This window comes from Rhopilema esculentum, chromosome 7 (assembly GCF_057945365.1).
Source record: "Rhopilema esculentum isolate cy_ngs chromosome 7, ASM5794536v1, whole genome shotgun sequence".
Taxonomy (NCBI): Eukaryota; Metazoa; Cnidaria; class Scyphozoa; order Rhizostomeae; family Rhizostomatidae; genus Rhopilema; species Rhopilema esculentum.
In genome coordinates this window covers 5,191,532-5,207,950 of record NC_142821.1, presented here as the reverse complement: position 1 = coordinate 5,207,950, position 16,419 = coordinate 5,191,532, and the positions used below count along the sequence as shown (strand labels likewise).

The 16,419-nt window shown below is 36.8% G+C and overlaps 1 protein-coding gene across 3 annotated transcripts in view; it reads left to right on the top strand.

Annotated features, from left to right (window-relative positions):
- The first annotated feature begins 394 nt into the window (after positions 1–394).
- LOC135683043 (uncharacterized) overlaps positions 395–16,419 on the top strand; it is an 18,354-nt gene continuing 2,329 nt past the window's right edge. Inside the window, exons 1-11 of one of the 3 annotated variants that reach the window (XM_065198175.2) lie at positions 395–411; positions 2,749–3,105; positions 8,977–9,456; positions 10,266–10,413; positions 10,735–10,775; positions 11,030–11,897; positions 12,590–12,884; positions 13,238–13,603; positions 13,827–14,213; positions 14,520–14,765; positions 15,254–15,758. In XM_065198175.2, coding sequence (XP_065054247.2) covers positions 3,063–3,105; positions 8,977–9,456; positions 10,266–10,413; positions 10,735–10,775; positions 11,030–11,897; positions 12,590–12,884; positions 13,238–13,603; positions 13,827–14,213; positions 14,520–14,765; positions 15,254–15,758 — 3,379 coding nt within the window. In that variant the 5' untranslated portion in view covers positions 395–411; positions 2,749–3,062. Of the gene's footprint in view, positions 412–2,748; positions 3,106–4,645; positions 4,866–8,976; positions 9,457–10,265; positions 10,414–10,734; positions 10,776–11,029; positions 11,898–12,589; positions 12,885–13,237; positions 13,604–13,826; positions 14,214–14,519; positions 14,766–15,253; positions 15,759–16,419 lie in introns of those variants that run through there. The other 2 variants (XM_065198177.2, XM_065198176.2) reach the window with 2 other exon arrangements.

The window sequence follows — 16,419 nt, the reverse complement described above, 5'->3', positions numbered from 1 at the left end:
TTGAAAATTTGCATTTGAGGCAAAAATTTTTTTTTTTGATCAGAATGAATGTTTTTTGGCAATTTTTATTTTCAATTGTGCAAAATGAAAAGTTTAATCACTCATTGCAGAGAACTATCTTTGTTATATATTCTGTGCAAAAACTGGAATGATTGGTCAATTACTTTTTCCAAACTATTTGCCAAAAGAACTCTAGTCGTCGCCATGTTTAAAGGGTTTCCATAGAAACTAAAAGACCACACCCAAATTTCAATTAATATTTTTATGTGTAAGCTATTATTCATTGCTTGTATAAAGTTTCAAGCTAGTATCCCTTGTTGTTATAATCTTTTTGGACATTTTCCAAAATTGTTTCATCAATGTATACATCCACCTTAACTTTGTTGAACTTTTGTGCTGGTTTTCTGATTGGTAAGTGCCGTTTGAATAGTAGATTTATGCCTGATTGTAAGTATAGCTTCTGTTTTCGTCTCAAATACACAAGATCATGCCTGAAAAATGTTTACAAAACATTTCCCTAAAATTTTTTGTTACACTGGGGCAAATAATTATCTAAACAAACTTCTTCGGCTGCTTATGTTTCCATTGTTTGTAGATACACACATTTTGGTATAAAAAATTTACCCTCACTACTGGCAATTCTTAATTCTTTATATAAGTTTTCATAGTCAATAAAAGTTTTTTGAGATTTTGGTGACAATTTACGTTATAGAGGCGCAGTAAATATACTTTAATATGATCTGCTATACAAGGACAGCCTATATGAACAAAAAATGAAGTCATAGTTTTTTAGGTTGAAGCTTGAAGAAATCACAGCAAACAGCAGGTTCTTTATTCAATTCTCTGACAATATGTGAACATTTACTTGATGATTTCTGAGCCAAAAATAAGAGATTTTTGACTATTTCGCAGCCTCAGTACTGTGTTTTCCATCGTGCGTAGTCATCGAAACTTAGAAGAGGAATAATTTAAACGAGATATGCAACTTAAAAGTTTCTTTAGAAAGTCAATACTGAGGTAGATAGAAAGGCAATATTGGAAGGAAGCCTTTCTTTGTGATGAAGTAGCTAGTAGTTACTCCAGATAGCTGAAAACAAGGTAAAAGCTTTATTAAAACTTAAATTTTGCTTAATTTTGCTCAGGAAAACTAACGCAAACCATGACATTATAGTTGAATCAGTATAATGCAGTTCTTATTTTATTAAAATGTTATAATTTATTTTGTAAATCTTAAACAATGAATCTAAAACTGTGTGTAATCGAGGCTGCATGTTCATTGAAAAGTAGAAAAGCAGCTGAAAAAATGTTTTTGAATCTTTGTACCTGTAAACTATGATAAACAGTTCCTTTTGATTTCCTTGCCTTGTTTGTCATATAATTAAGAGTTGTGTCGTGTTCTTCACATTCCAGCTTCTTTTTTGTATTTAAATTTGTATGTTGTGTCACAGCTAATTGATCACTGCAAAATCTTTTATTTATCGTTATGCACATTTTGGATTTATCGCGGCATAGATTGGTTATCACTGAACCTTGGAATTAGGCCTGGCCTTATGAAAATAAGCTGAAGGGCTTTTGTCTACTTATTTTTATGTTTATAAAGATAAAGCTGTTACTTAACGTAAGTGCTAGAAATTTTGATATCCTAACGCTTGAGAATAATGGCGACAGATTGTCTATCGAAGTTATGAAACAAAATTGTATTGTGGTAGGATTGTCAATGGCGTTTCTCAAAAACCAGAGTTTCACTTTTGTCTTGATAACCATAAGCTAAAAATTCATTTCACAGCTGTACTGCATAATTGTGATGTTTATTACAAAATTTGTTAAGTATGATTGCAAATATTTCGAAGGAGTAGTGGTTGAAGTTCTGCCTTCAAAACTTATCTTCCATTTTGCAGGGAGATTTGCCTCCAAAAAGAACTTCAATTGAATAGGAGATTCTTTTGTAAAAGATAAATGTTTATCTTCTTTTGGATAGATAAGTAAATTTAGAAATAAAGTAGGATTCTCTTAGTTAGTTGTTCGAAAGGTCAATATTTAAACACTTTTTTCCCGAAAACTTTTTTCGTTTTGATTATATCTCCAGAATTTGGAAAGGCGTGCATCGGTAAGTTATCTCAAGTCAGAGTCATTCTTCTGACAAAATTATGCGTCTATTTTCAGGACATCTTTCCTGAAAAGGAAAATATTGCTGAGGCCAGAGTGACCTCACAAACGCCGCAGCAAAAAGTGATAAAGCCTTAAACACTTCCTTGGAATAAGGATAGAAACATGGCGGTTGCGGTTGACCATGTGACCTCCATACTCTCTAGGCTCCGTTTTGTGGTTGCTTTTACCAAAGTCTTCACTCCGCAGACTGGTGTGTCCCTTTGAGAAAATTCTCAAAATAATTCATAGAGTGACAGATCATCAGTATCCAACAAAGGGATGTGAAAATTACAAAAAATTTATAAAATCCTCCAGTTCCTATAAGTAGAACGGATAGTCTTTCTTTTTATTCTTTTTATGATTGCATTTCGATCTTTATATTCATTCTTTCCTTTGTTATTTCGTCATTCATTGAGTTTGGCTCTTCGATAAAAATTCCACGTCAGTTATACATTGAATACAACACAAATCTAATTGAAAAGAGTTCCCTTGTGTCTTCCTATTGACATTTTTACAATTTAACTTTCTAAACAGCTTCGAGTTTCTTTTTTGAGGCAATGTCTCCTGACTCCGGTTTATTTTCGTGTGTATCTCTTGTAGAGGGTCTGAGGTGACAAATTAACAATGAAAGAAGTGTATTCGCAAGAACAAGGGCCTGATTCATGCAGCAATTAGAATCATAAGGCCAATCATCATTTTGAGAATCACTATCGAAGTAAGCTTGCCAGAACAAAGAAATTCGGCTTTGGGTCAAGCCAAGACGGCGTCCTGAGTGAAGGATTTACCATGTGTACGCAATATGTGTTTTTTCGTGCTCTTTCCACCGATCGTTGATACGAGTGTAGACAGTGATACGAGTTTAAATAGTTCATAATATTCCTTTAAAACGACGACACATCAGCTAGCTGTTCACTATGGAATCGACCCATGTAAAGAAGGATGTTTTTCAAGTACCAGGTAAGATGTGTTTTTTATTTGGGGTTTTATTTCCTTTCAATCGAACAATAATCATTTCTTTGGGAATCGTAACAATTTATCTTTTGGGAACAATCAAAACCGCGAATTTTAAAGTTCTTCGAGTTCTATTAAATCCTCTCAATATGTTGCAAATTAAAATTGAATTAATGAGATGGAGCACTCCGGTACTGGTCTGTTGGATTGCTTCTATACTTCTAAACATGCAGACATTAATGACAGTCTACATATAATAAAACACAGGAGGTGAATCATATATCTGCTCTGGGCACACCGATAAAGAAACGTCAAGTTTCTCACAGCTTCTCAACACTTCACTTCTCACTCCACAAAATTCAAAGCGGCAAAAACATTTTTTGACAGCCAAACGTGCAATTTTCTCAGATAAATATTCATGTGAGATTACACAGCAAAAACTCAACGTTTTCGCTTTTTGTTGGTGCATGCTTCTTGCATTGGCAACCCTTCACCCCAAATCACATCGAAGTCTAATTAAATGTATCAGGAATCATTAAGCTGCATCTTCTGTGCTTCTTCTTTGACTCTTTTCAAAAAACATCAGAAGGTTCGACGAGTATCATTTGTGTTGCGATACAAGAATCGGTTATCGTCCATTTTTCCAAAGGCCTGGATGATTTCTTTAGCTAATGTAACGATTTTTTTATATTCAATATACTTTTACAATTACAAGCTATTCACTATGCTGCGTAGAATCTTCTTGACTACACTACAAGGACGATGCCACGATGCATAGACTGAGGGGGGGGGGGCAGCCCTGATAAATAAAAGTAACAACAACCACATTTTGCAAGAAAAAAGCTATAACTTATAGTATGCTACTGGTAGTATTTACTTATGGAGCACGAGGGCGGATCCCGGAGCAAATTTGGAGTGGGGGGGGGGGGGGGGCACTGGTGGCTCTTTGTCACAGATATCTTTGATGTCATAACCTTGATACCATACTTCAGCAAAAATAGAGGTTTACAGCCTCCCCTGGCCCCACAGCTCAAGTGTACCTCTCAGTGGTGGCCCATGGGGAGGGCTAGGGGTGGGCTACAGCCCCCACGTCGGAAGCATCTAGCCCCCCATCGGAGGTTATTGTCGGAGCAAATTTGACAGAATAACGTACGAAAACTGCTTATTTTTGTCATTTTAGCCCCCCTGTCGGAAGCTCCAACCCCTCTGTCGGAAGATTTCTGGCGCCACCACTGGTACCTCTTTTGAATATATCTCTAATACACCTCATTGGTATCTGCTTATCCATACGGAGCGTTCTCCTACTTATATGATCACGTTGTGAAAAACTGCTCTTCATTTGAACATGTGTCTCCTAGGTAAAGAGCAATATTATACACTTTCTCGAATGTACTTAGTATATTCCTACAAACTAATATGATCAGAAGCACTCTTAAATTGTAAAGTAAGGCTGCTTCACTGAGGAATATTTCCCAAAGGGTTATGAGATTCCAGTTTCTGCCAGCTTTTTATAACCTTTCACTTTCAGCAATGGATAGATGAAACGCATATCCGCCCATTTCTCCCTCTTCGCCTGTCTGCCCCGTCTGCCCTCTCCTTCGTTTCAAACGAGGCCGAGGTGTACCAAATAAAAACAATTGTGTTAAGACAGTTGGAGCTTCTAAGTAATCTCGAAGAAATGTCTGGCTTAGAAGGGGCTTAAACATAGAGGAATTTGGAAGATGAATCATAACCTCCGCTTTAAAATTATCAGGTCAATGTTGAAGGTATGTTATAAAGCATAGTTAATAGCCAAACAGCCATTTCGACGGAGCAGATGTGTCTGCTTGTGTATGTGCCACAACAAGCGAGCGTAGGCCAGAAACAAGCACCGAACGCCTCAATCTGGTCCTAAAGCGAATATTTAGTTTTTTATTGTTTGTTTATGCTAAGTAAATTTGACTTGTTTGAGATTTTGTGGAATCTGAATTGCCACAAGTAAGCCGGGCTAATACATTTTTTTAAATACAAGGAAGCCAGAGCGAAGAAAATTTGACACTTTATCCTATCAAAGGTGTGGTGTTTGGATAAAATTAGTTTTCCTCTTTGTGTTGATTGACATTATGAGATGTATGAATTATTATTTATGAAGATTATTGGGTGGTTCAGCTTGATAAGTTCCCCAAGGCTTTCTTTCAAAGGTGTGGCTGTCATGTGTTATCCTAAAGTTTCAGAGTTTATTCTGTATGCTGAATATATGTTTGATAAATTGCTAAACCATCGGTCGGTCATGTTTCATGTTAAATATGAGTGCATTCGACGAATGCAAAGATGAAGGAAAGAAAAAAGGCAGCCAATAAATTATGGAGTTAGTTGGCTTAGGCCATTCAGCTATGTTTTCTTTGAGTGTTGATAGACTCAGCATGTGATCAGTATCAAATCATGCAGACATTGTTCTTTGATTACACAGAGGGATTAATGGTCTTCTGTTGTGTGTAGGGGAATGTGCATTTAACTTTAAATTCATTGCAAATATGCAGGTATTTTTTGCTGTGTGTTAATTGAACAACCCATTGTTTATATTCAAACTTCTCATTAAAATATGAATGCATCTATTTTCAGTGTACAGGTTAAAGCAAGTGACTGGTAGATAAGTGCATACCAAAAACCTATTTTTAAACAGGTATTGGAAAACCTCAAAACATTTTTTCAAAATGCAGAAGAAAAAATGCTCATTGATAAAAATACTTATTGTCATATTGGGTCTTGTTTCAAAAATAGTAATCTTGAATAGGTATAACTGAAGACCCATGTATTAATGTTTCATTTATCAGGAGACCAATGTATTAATGTTTCAAAAGTAAAAGTGTTCAAAAAAGTATTTTTTTGATGATACTTAGACAAGGTTAATGAACAGACAGCTCACATCTGGACAACTTTCGATTGGGAGACTTAGCCAAATACAATGCCATTTTATTTTATCATGTGCCTCAATACGTTTTGTAAATGAACTTATTTTGAATTCAATGTTTTCTATGGTGTTGGGTCTCACTGCAAGATAGTAAATATAATCATGCTTCATTTTAGCTCTTAAACTAGATTAATGGAAAACTAGTCAGAAATATAGTGAGAAACATTTGGAAGCAATTGCCAATCCTTTTCTCTATACTTTGAAGTTTTTTATTAACAATCACAAAATTAGATAGTTCCCTCCGTTTGAATTCAAAAAATTTTTGATACATAAATACTCAATTTATCAATAGTCCAATTTATTTTTACTTAAATAAGTTAATCAAAGTATGCAGTATGCAGATACAGCATATTATGAAACAGTATGCAGTTGTTACCATTAGCTGATGAGATGTATTAGGCCCCATTTACACTGCTACGGATCACTTTTTGATCCATATCAAAAGTGAAACTGATTCATCTTCCATAAAAACCCAGTGTAAAGAGGGCAATCCTTATCACTTTTGATACGGATTAACGATAAGCACACGAGCTAGACCATTTTGTATCAACAGATATGACTGGACTCAATTTTGGGGATGCCTGGTAGGTTGGATATTGGTAAGATAACTTTATCAATAATGCTGTAACACAAGAGGAATGGGTTGAGAATTTTTGAAGGTTGAAGGAGGATCTAGCAAATCTATGTTATGAGTGATGTCAAACAGTCATTGTATAGGGCAGATGATTGGCAATATTTTTGCACCTCACAGATAAGGACTTTGAATCATTATAGGAGCTTTACTATAATGCATACAAATTGTAGCATGCACTCACATATCTGTACTGGTGTAAACGGAAAGGCCAGCGGTAGCACATCTGGTGTAGTGTAAACATAATCTATCTGTATCACTTTTGCTTCTATCAAAAATGATCTGTATCAGTATAAATGGGGCCTAAAGGCATTGATTCGAATCTTCTGACAATAGTTATATCCTATTGGTTGATTGCATACTATGATTTTTGTAAGTCAGTTTAGATATTGAAGCTCCATGTCTTTTCATGCAGTGCATCCAAAAATGATATTTTTCTTTCATGGCTTTCTTAGCAATCAGTATCTGTGTATTTTTCCTTTTGTACCCAAAAACTGAACGTCTTCTCGATTTTCTGGTTGCTGTTTACCTTAAAAAGGCACAGAAGCATTGAATCTTTTCTAGTAACTTTTTGAAAGAAATAAACGCCTTTTGTTTTGAGGATGCTGTTTTGAGGAAGCAGGGATGTGGAGCTTGATACATATCATATTTAATTGAATATTGTTTTGATGATCTGTTTTAACTGCCTCCTCTAGTTCACTTGGATTATACTTCCCAAGTGCCAGAACCTAGTCTTTCCAATTTCCCAAAATTGATGTTTAGTAGGGACAGAAATATTTTGTCTACATCCCCCATTAATAATAAATGTCATTTTCTATCTTCAACTTTGAATCTTAACCTTACCATTAAGCCTCTGGAATAATTGAAGCTTGGATTTGTAAATTCATGAAAAACTCTTGATGTGAAAAGAAATCCCTCAAGGAGCTTCAAACATGTTTTTCCTGTGTTCCTGAAAAGTAATTTTAAATATTGTTAACTAAATGTAAACTACCTTGAATAAATCAGTGAAGAAGTCAAAAGTGCTATTTATCCTGCCCAGGAGAACCAAAATTCTCTCTTCAAAGTTCAAGGAAATTTAATACAAAATTACCCTTTTTCTGCTAGCTAATACAGGCATTTCTTGCTAATTTTAAGGCTCTGTTCTATAGTACAGAACACTGCATTTTGACATACAGTGATTTTCTTGTTAAGTATTAGATATTGTGAATACATTGAACTGGATATCTTTCCACTGCTAAAAAGTTAGAAAGCCAAGAAAAGCTGGAACTCTTTGGAAATCCCCCTAGTGCAGCAAAATTATTAAATTTCAATTTTTCAACCCAGGCCTTTAGAATCGTATTTTAAAAAAAAAGTAAAATATATTACAGAACTATCAGTAGGTAAATGGTGATGTCTTAAAGAAGTCTTAGAGAAGAATTAAAATGATGCTGCAGATTGATTTGGACCATGTCTGCATACCACCTCGCAATGTCTTCTTAGAAAGGAAATCTTTTTTCCCCAGTTCATGTGTGATGTTTTTCATCATGAATAGAGAAGCCAACAAGAGAAGAAAAAGCTTTATTCAGTCTGCTTTTTTTTAGTAGTCGATGCTTTTTTAGTTACTTTGGGTGTGGAAGGATTCAAGGGAGAGTATAACCCTCATCTGCACTAAACTGAGGAAGGAACAATGGAACAATGAGTGCTTATCTGAACACATTCAAATACCTGTTTCAAAAAATTTATTGTCAGCTTTATAAGAATCAGGTCGCTAGCCAGGATTTGCTATGTGTGGGGAGGGGGGCACTCATGCGGATAGAGATTTTCAATGCTACTGTTACGTTTTATAAATTTCTCGCTTGAGTCTAAAAGGGGTCGTCTGCACTCACTGTTCCTTTGTTGATGTTGTCCCTTGTTGCTGCTATAAATGCCTAATGTAAATTATGAGCTAAAAGGGTCTCGTGATGGCTCTCTGCTAATAGACTGGCTTCACATATTGCTAAATCTAATAAATAAAATGATAAAAGTAGCGTGTCTTTTCCCTTTGATTAATTTTTGAGTATATATCAAATAGGCCACTGAGTTTGATAACACTTATAATTTTTCTCAGTGTCCTAGACAACATACTGTTTCCTATGAATGTACTCTACCTAAAAAACAGATGTAGTAATCTTCTGTTTCTTTCATGATATTAGTAATATTTTTGTAAATCTCTGTTGTTGAATATAAATGAATTCGAATTTGCCTAAACCCGTTTCAGTCTTTCAGTGCGCAAGTTTTGTTTATTTGGGCTGTGTAATGTTTTCTTTTCACTTTCCAGTTATTGTGAAATCACCAGGCCAGGGGTGTAAGAATCTTGCAGCTGAGGCGAGTAAAGGCAAGGACTCGTTTCGTATTTGCAAAATCACCGTAGTTCGACCCAACAATCTGCTCATTCCATCACTTGTGACAAAAAACGAGACCTCTGATGAAAATGAAGATACGGCAGGAGAAGATTTGCATTCGAGTTTGAGAACCAAAGTTAAAGTAGAAGCTAAGATTGGGAAGGATAGTATTGTCCAAAAAGTGGTTTCACTTATGGATCCAGTTCGACGCCTTCCCCGCTCCAGCGAGTTAATTCGCATGGAAAAGCAAAAATCTCAGTCAAGAGAAAACATGAGCAGCTCCACAGATAGTTTGAACGAAGGAAACCAAAAGAAAGCCAGACTGAAGATTCCAAAGCCTTCAAAATTGGTTGGAACCAAATCACGGGGTGATGAGAAGGACAAAAGACGAAAAGAAGATACAAACAATAACAATGGTAAGCAACGGTTTTGAGGGAATTATAAGATAACAATAATTAAATCCATTTTCATTAGGTTTAAGTCTTGCATCATCATCCTTGAACTGTCTAAATCACTATCAATATTTTGATTTACTCGTAATGGCAGGGTTCGCATTCCCTAAATCAAAACTCAGCTGCTATAACTGGATTTGTTGTAACTAGGCCAGAATTCCCTGTTCGCTAGATACTAGTATACACCGTTATTGACTATCATGGATCAAAGTACTTCGTTTGCATATGGTAATGTCTAGCTTAGATATGCAATCCTTGCCTGGTTGTATAATTGCGTCACAGTTGCTTGTATCTGTAAATAACATGGCTAAGAGAACATGGTACCCACTTTAGCAGTCACAGGCATAGCCTTGTTGCTGGGCCCGCCTGTTCTTTTCTCCAATTGAATGCCTTGTAAAAATCAGTCCTTGTAGAAGAAGCATGTAAGGGATAAGTGTTTATCAAAGTCGTTTGATTAATCAGTTTTCCATCGTGGTGTTTCGAAGTAGGTCTCAACAGAAAGCAACTGAGATGTCGCGAGCCATAAGTGGAAAGCTACGTCACTCCGATAAAAATTATTTTTGATTGTTTCTGTTCTTAAAAGAGCGATATCTCGAGTATTGTATCTCATGACACATTTATTTTTTGCTGTGTTATGCTGGCCGTTTATTGTATATTGCTCAAAAAGCTAACAAGTCTGCCATTTATTAGAAGATGGCTGTCTAGATGTTTCAGAGTGAAAAGATATTTCCATTCCGTGAAATCTTGCTCGAATTATGTATTTTATTTCTTAGCTCCAAAGAAAACGGGTGATTCGCTCGAGCGGATCAGGTCGAGAAAAAGTGGAATGAGGCGGCAGTCATCAAAAGACTCCGGCCTGATAGGACCAGACCCCACCAAGTCACCAGTCCCTTCTCATAAGCATGATTCAAAGGAGCATGGGTAAGCAAAAAAGCTGTGTCAGAGACTATACAGGGAAGGGTGAACTGTTTATATTCTGTCGATAGGATGGATTTTGTATGAGATTTGATTTTTTGGTAAAAGTTTTTTCATGAAGGAGACTTGAAAGCATGATAAGTTCGTTGTTTTGAAGAAAGAAATGTCACTGAGGCTTGAAGAGCATTTACATTTTTAGATACTTCATTGATAAGTGGTCGAAGTGTTTGTTATTCGTTCGTTAAAATTGACTTGGTGGAAGAGTAGCAAGTTTATCTCTTGTACAGCTCATCAAGCAAATTCTTGACACGAGAAACTTTTTTGTAGGAGAGGCACCACAACTGATTCTCCAGCTAAAGAGAGGTCTGGTGAGTAAGATTTTGTGCCTTTCAGATCTCTTCTTTGGTTTTCTTGAGTTCATACGGATAATCATGTTCTTGCAATAGCCCAAAGAGGGTATAGATAAAGTTGCATTCAATTTTGTCTAATTCAGGATAAAAGCCTAAATTAATACGTACCTTCCCCTGCTCAGCTCATTACGGATAGTTTGTACATGGTTTCACAGTAACAGTATTGTCTTGTTTGTGACCCAGGTTATAATCTTGACTATGCATTGTTGCAGGAAACTTTCGAGCTCGCAGTCAGGTGAGACAAGTCTCTTTTGACGAGGGCCAAAGACGAAAGTCTTCTCCGTCATCGCCGAGCGCAATTCAAACAACTGTCTCTGAGCCGGTGAAAATGAGGCCACGCCGCAACACTGAGCGCGTTATGCGAGATTACAGGCTTTCGTTCCTTGACGTCAAAGCTTTGAAGTGTCTTCTCGAAAAGGTTGATCTCTTCGATTCGGAGGTTCGAGATGCCGTAACGCCGTTGCTTAAGGACGCTGCTCTACCACAAGAAAAAACTCAAGGAGAGCCCACGGAAGGAGATCATCTGTCCGAAAAAGTAATCATCGACTCGGAAAAAGAGAGCCTGAAAGAGAAGCTTTTTCTCAGCAGAAAAGAGCTCGACTCCTATATCTCATTCTGTAAAAAAATGGAACGGGAGAAGCGTCAGACTATTTCAGAAAAAGAGGATTTGAACACCAAAGTTCAATGGCTGGACAAACGTTTGACCTTGGTAGAAAGTGAAAACAAGGCTTTGAAAATAGAGCGGGCTGAACTGTTGAATCAAATATACAAACTCCGTTGTCCAGCGAACGTTCCTGGCGGCGAAAGAGCGCGGACAAATACAAAAACATCCAAGGAAAGTGATGAATCTCAGGCTGAAGTCGAGGTATCCAAACAACGATTATTGTACGAGGCAGATGCCTTCGCACAGGAGAGGTCAAAGATGATTAAAGAAAGGCAAAGGCTTGACGAGGAGATCAGGAAAGTGCAAATACGTTGCGTATCGTTGCTTGCGCAGTTACAGCATTCGGAGAAGACGGTAGATGAACTGCAAAGAGAGAATGAAGAGATGAAAGTCAAACTTGAATCCACGACAACAAGGTATGTAATATTTTATAGCTCTTCCCTCTTTCTGATTGTGTTATGGAAAGTTCGCCGGTCGAGTAAGTGCAAAGGATCTTTTTTCTTGGACTGTTAAGTTTACGACGCAAATAAGTCGAGTTTGGTAATAAATACTTGTGAATAATGATTGTTCCACGGAGATGAGTTTGGATGCTAAACGTGTTAAAGAGTGAAGTACCATTTCAGCTTTTGTGCATTCTGTTTTGGGCCTGACTTGACATATTTTTGGTTCAATGAGATTTTCCCAAATTAATGATGAATGGCTTTGGAATTATTGCTTAATGCCCAATTAGCGCTCTTTGCTACTGCAACTATTGCCTACTTTTACTAAGTCTATTAATGGTCATTACTTTCTGGATATTTTTCCTTCTCCGACCAGATCTCTTAACATAAAGAAGTAGCTACTTTGTGCACTTTTTACTTGCCCCAAAAATCGCTTATACGGTTTCTCAATGCTGTAAAATGATCTGAATCGAGCGCAAAGACAATCTGGTTTTCTCATGATTAATCACAATTTATCGTGTGGGCCTTGTAAACAAATTTCGTCACCAACAATTGTGCGCGAGTTATCTGTTAGCATTTTGTACTCCTTACTTTTTTACTGCTACTTAGCTCTGCTCACTTAAGTTTAGCTACATTATAGGAGACTTATCTCCTGGAATATTTTCTAGATTACTTGACGATCAACGTTTGTTGCAAGAAAAAATAAAGGACGTTCAAGATATTATCGGAGAAGAAGGAGAGAAGGGTCTCGACAGGCGAATGTCACAATTGCTTACACGTGTTAAGCAAACAGAGGATGAAAAATACAATTTAAGCCAAGAGACTTCGACCTTAACCCGAAAAATTGATGATGTAACTCGAGACAATCGGTTTCTGACGGAGGAAAAACTTAATTTAGAATGTGAAGTTATGTCTCTTCGAGATTCACTTAAAGCGGACCAAAAAGCCAAAAATGAATGCGAGGTACTGTCACAGAACACATAGCTTCATTGAATGATTCTAGCTTACAATTTTAAGCTTTAACGATAGCTCTCTTAACGATTGCTCTTCTGTGGATGCCTTACACACTCCTCAGGATAATCTCGAAATATTCAATTTTGGAAAACAAAATAAGATTTAAAAATTGATTGTTAAGGATTTTTTGCAATTCATTTCTACATGTGATATCTACAAGCTGACATTCAAAGTCCTAGCATTTAATTCAGGATTTGAGCTCGATGAAATTTTTTCCTCACACATTGTCTTCTGCATGAAGCATCTAATAAGAAGCTTATATTTTTTAAGTCAATATTCATTTATAATTGATTATCACGTAGGTAAAACTTGCAGAGGTTGATACAAAACTACATCACGTCCAAGCGGAGCTTAGATTGGCCAAAGACAACTTAAAGACATCGGAAAAGCAGCATGATGAATTAGCCTCACAGCTGGATGAAACGAATGCCAAAATGATTGATATGAAACGCAGGGAGGTAGAGCTTGAATCTGAAAAAGTCGCATTTCAGAAATTCATTGAGATGCTTTCACTTGAAATGGAAGAAAGATTGGGTGAAGAGATTGTTTCAACCGACGCAGAGGCAAACTCCTTGCAGGAAAAGGCAGATCTCCTCGGCAAGCAAATATCAGCACATTTGACACCGAGCAGAAAGATTCAAGAAAATGTTCAGGATTTGAAGGAGGAGGTTAGTGGTCCGAAAGCGGCAAATCTAGCCTACATCAACGATAGTGTTTTCATCATTAAACAAAGTTTTGAGTATTTAAACTTCTGTTTGCTAGGAGTCTCGTTTTCATCACAAAAATGCTACGAATTATTCCTGGAGTCGAGTCGAAAAAGAACTTTTTGACCTTTTAACATGTTAATATTTCTCAAAATTAATATTAAATACTTTATCGTTTCCTTTATAGCTCGAGGAAATAAAACAAGAGAACAAGGCATTGAAATACGCTATGTCGTGTCGACTTGAAATCCAAAACATGCAAGTTACCCAAACCTGTAACTGTAGCAGTGAAAAGGAAATGATGAAGCGTGAACTTGACGAAGCTGCATCCCTCATCAATCATCTTGAGGATGAAGTAAAGCGGCTGCATGAAGACAAGCAAAGCCTCTTAATGAGTTTTTTGAATCTGCAGGCAGCCTCGCGGTCTCGCGAGCCGTCCCGCAACGGTACAGATGGTTCTTCACAAGATGAAGATAGCGGCGATTTATCAGACACTGAAGATGATGAAACTTACGAAGATGAACACGACAATGGAGCCGGTTCTGAAAGTGAACTAACCGACGAAGAAGATGAGGTAGCTGCAATATTTCTATGTCAATGATGATTCCAACCTTTTCATACTTTTTCATACTCAATTATACAGTGAAATCTCACTATTTCGAATTCTGTAGGGACTACATGAAAAGTTCGAAATAGCGGTAGTTTGCTCGATTTACATAAATTATTTACAGAAGAATAGTATGTCACAATCCAAGGGACTGGATTTTAGCTCGTCATAGCAAGAAATTCGTAATAGTGCTCGTATTAGCGAGATTCGACTGTATATTCATTTCATCGTAAATGTTTGTCGCTTTATGACATCCAAGTTTCCAATTTGCAGATAAGTGATGACTATCAAAGTGACCGAAAAGGAGAAAATGGCCAGAACCGCCCCTCCCTCAGAAAGGCTCTCTCACTTCCTTCGGAAGCTCTTAGACGGAAGGTTGAGCCCCCTGCAAAACCGAGCACGCCTGAAGAAATCATTGCAAATTTAGAGAGCAAACTGGAAGAAATGAAGAGGACAAAGGAGGTTTTGGAAGACGAGAGGGTCTCTCTCCTGGATACTTTGTGTAAACAAGATAAGCAGGTAAAGTTGATGTCTGAATGTTTGAAATCTGAATATTGCATGGGAGAATGGCTGTTTATTTTTATCTCTGACTAGGCTGTTTCATTGTCTTGTCAATCGCCTTGTCTTGTCTTGTTTCCTTTCAAAACCAATATATTTAGATATTTTGAATTCATTAGTTTAATGCCTTATTACAATTTACAGTATTACAACTTGTTTCTGTTAGGTAACCTACTTTAGCATACAATTTCTTTCAGTGAAAAGGTCGCCAATTGTTTGTTTTGTTTAGATTTTATCAATGTTTTGTTTAGATTATCTTATCAAAGCTAGCGTAGTACCGCTTTTCTCCAAGACAGTATTGGCTTTGTCACCGCGATTGGACCCATCAATAGCTTGTATAATGGTCGCTATATTCGTTAACCACAGTTACAGATTAATTTTATTTGTTTGCAAGTACAGCTTCATCAGAAAAGTATGCAGTTGAAGTTATCCTCTTTTTGTCTATTCAGGTCTCAGAATTGAAAGACGAAATTGAGCATCTTGAAGATGAATTAGATCAGTGTCAACCTGCAGATACATCCGCAAGTCAGGGAGAAACCTGCGGAAACTGTATTAAGTCATCTAATGAAATAAGACAGTACTTGAGCATCATACAAACACTGACAGAAGACAAACTCAGTTTAGAAAAGTCGCTCTCTGACATTCGCCGAGATAAGGAACAGTTGCTTACTGATATCGAGACAGTAACCAAAGAGAGGTTCGAAGCACGCTCAGAGCTTTCCTCTCTAAAGACTGATGCAGACGAACTGTCAACAAAGTATCAAAAGGAAATGGAAAGCCTGTTACAAAATATGGAAAGTTTAGAACAGGAGAATAAGACATTAGAAGAACACTTGCAGAATATGCGACAGAATAAAATGGATCTGCTAGAAGATTTGAAAGTTGCCGAGCAAGATAGACTAGGATTGGTTAAGTCGCTTCAGGCGTTGACAATGGATAAGGGAAACTCAGATCGTAAGTGATTTTCATCTCGGATTTAAACTTTGTGCATCTTCAAATACCTAGATACATGGCTGCTATTAATATACTTGACGAATTCCGACTGGTTTTGTAGTTTTACCTCAGTCAGCTTCTCGTCTTTCTAAGCCTTATAAAGGGCCGCTTACAGTCACTTTCACCCATTCGAGTATTACTTCACTACTGAAACGTCTAATATAAACTTTCTCTTCATATAGCATTTTTACAAATATTTTTACATTCTTTATATGATTAATTTTGATATATGGGAAATTTTTTTAACCTTGCCTGCAAATGTCAATGTTGATGTAACAATTCTTTGGATGTTGCTTTCTGTATCAAAAACCATCTTTTGTCGCCATTAGAATTGTTCAGCAGCACATGGTTCAGACATAGAATGTTCGTGTCCCTCTGATTTCCTTCGCATTTAAGTCTCTTCAACAATGTCTCTGATAACTTTTGGACATGTCAGTTGTAGCGACACTGTGATATGCCCCAAAATACTGCCCGGGGGTCTTACAGTAAGATTTCTTAACTTCCGTTTCGACTTGTTTTAGCTTAGAAACTTGATTTGCTAAATAAAATGAGTTATTTTCGAAAGAGGTTCTCAGCTCTATCTTGGAATTTTGAGACCTTTGCAAATTTTCATTCAATGCGG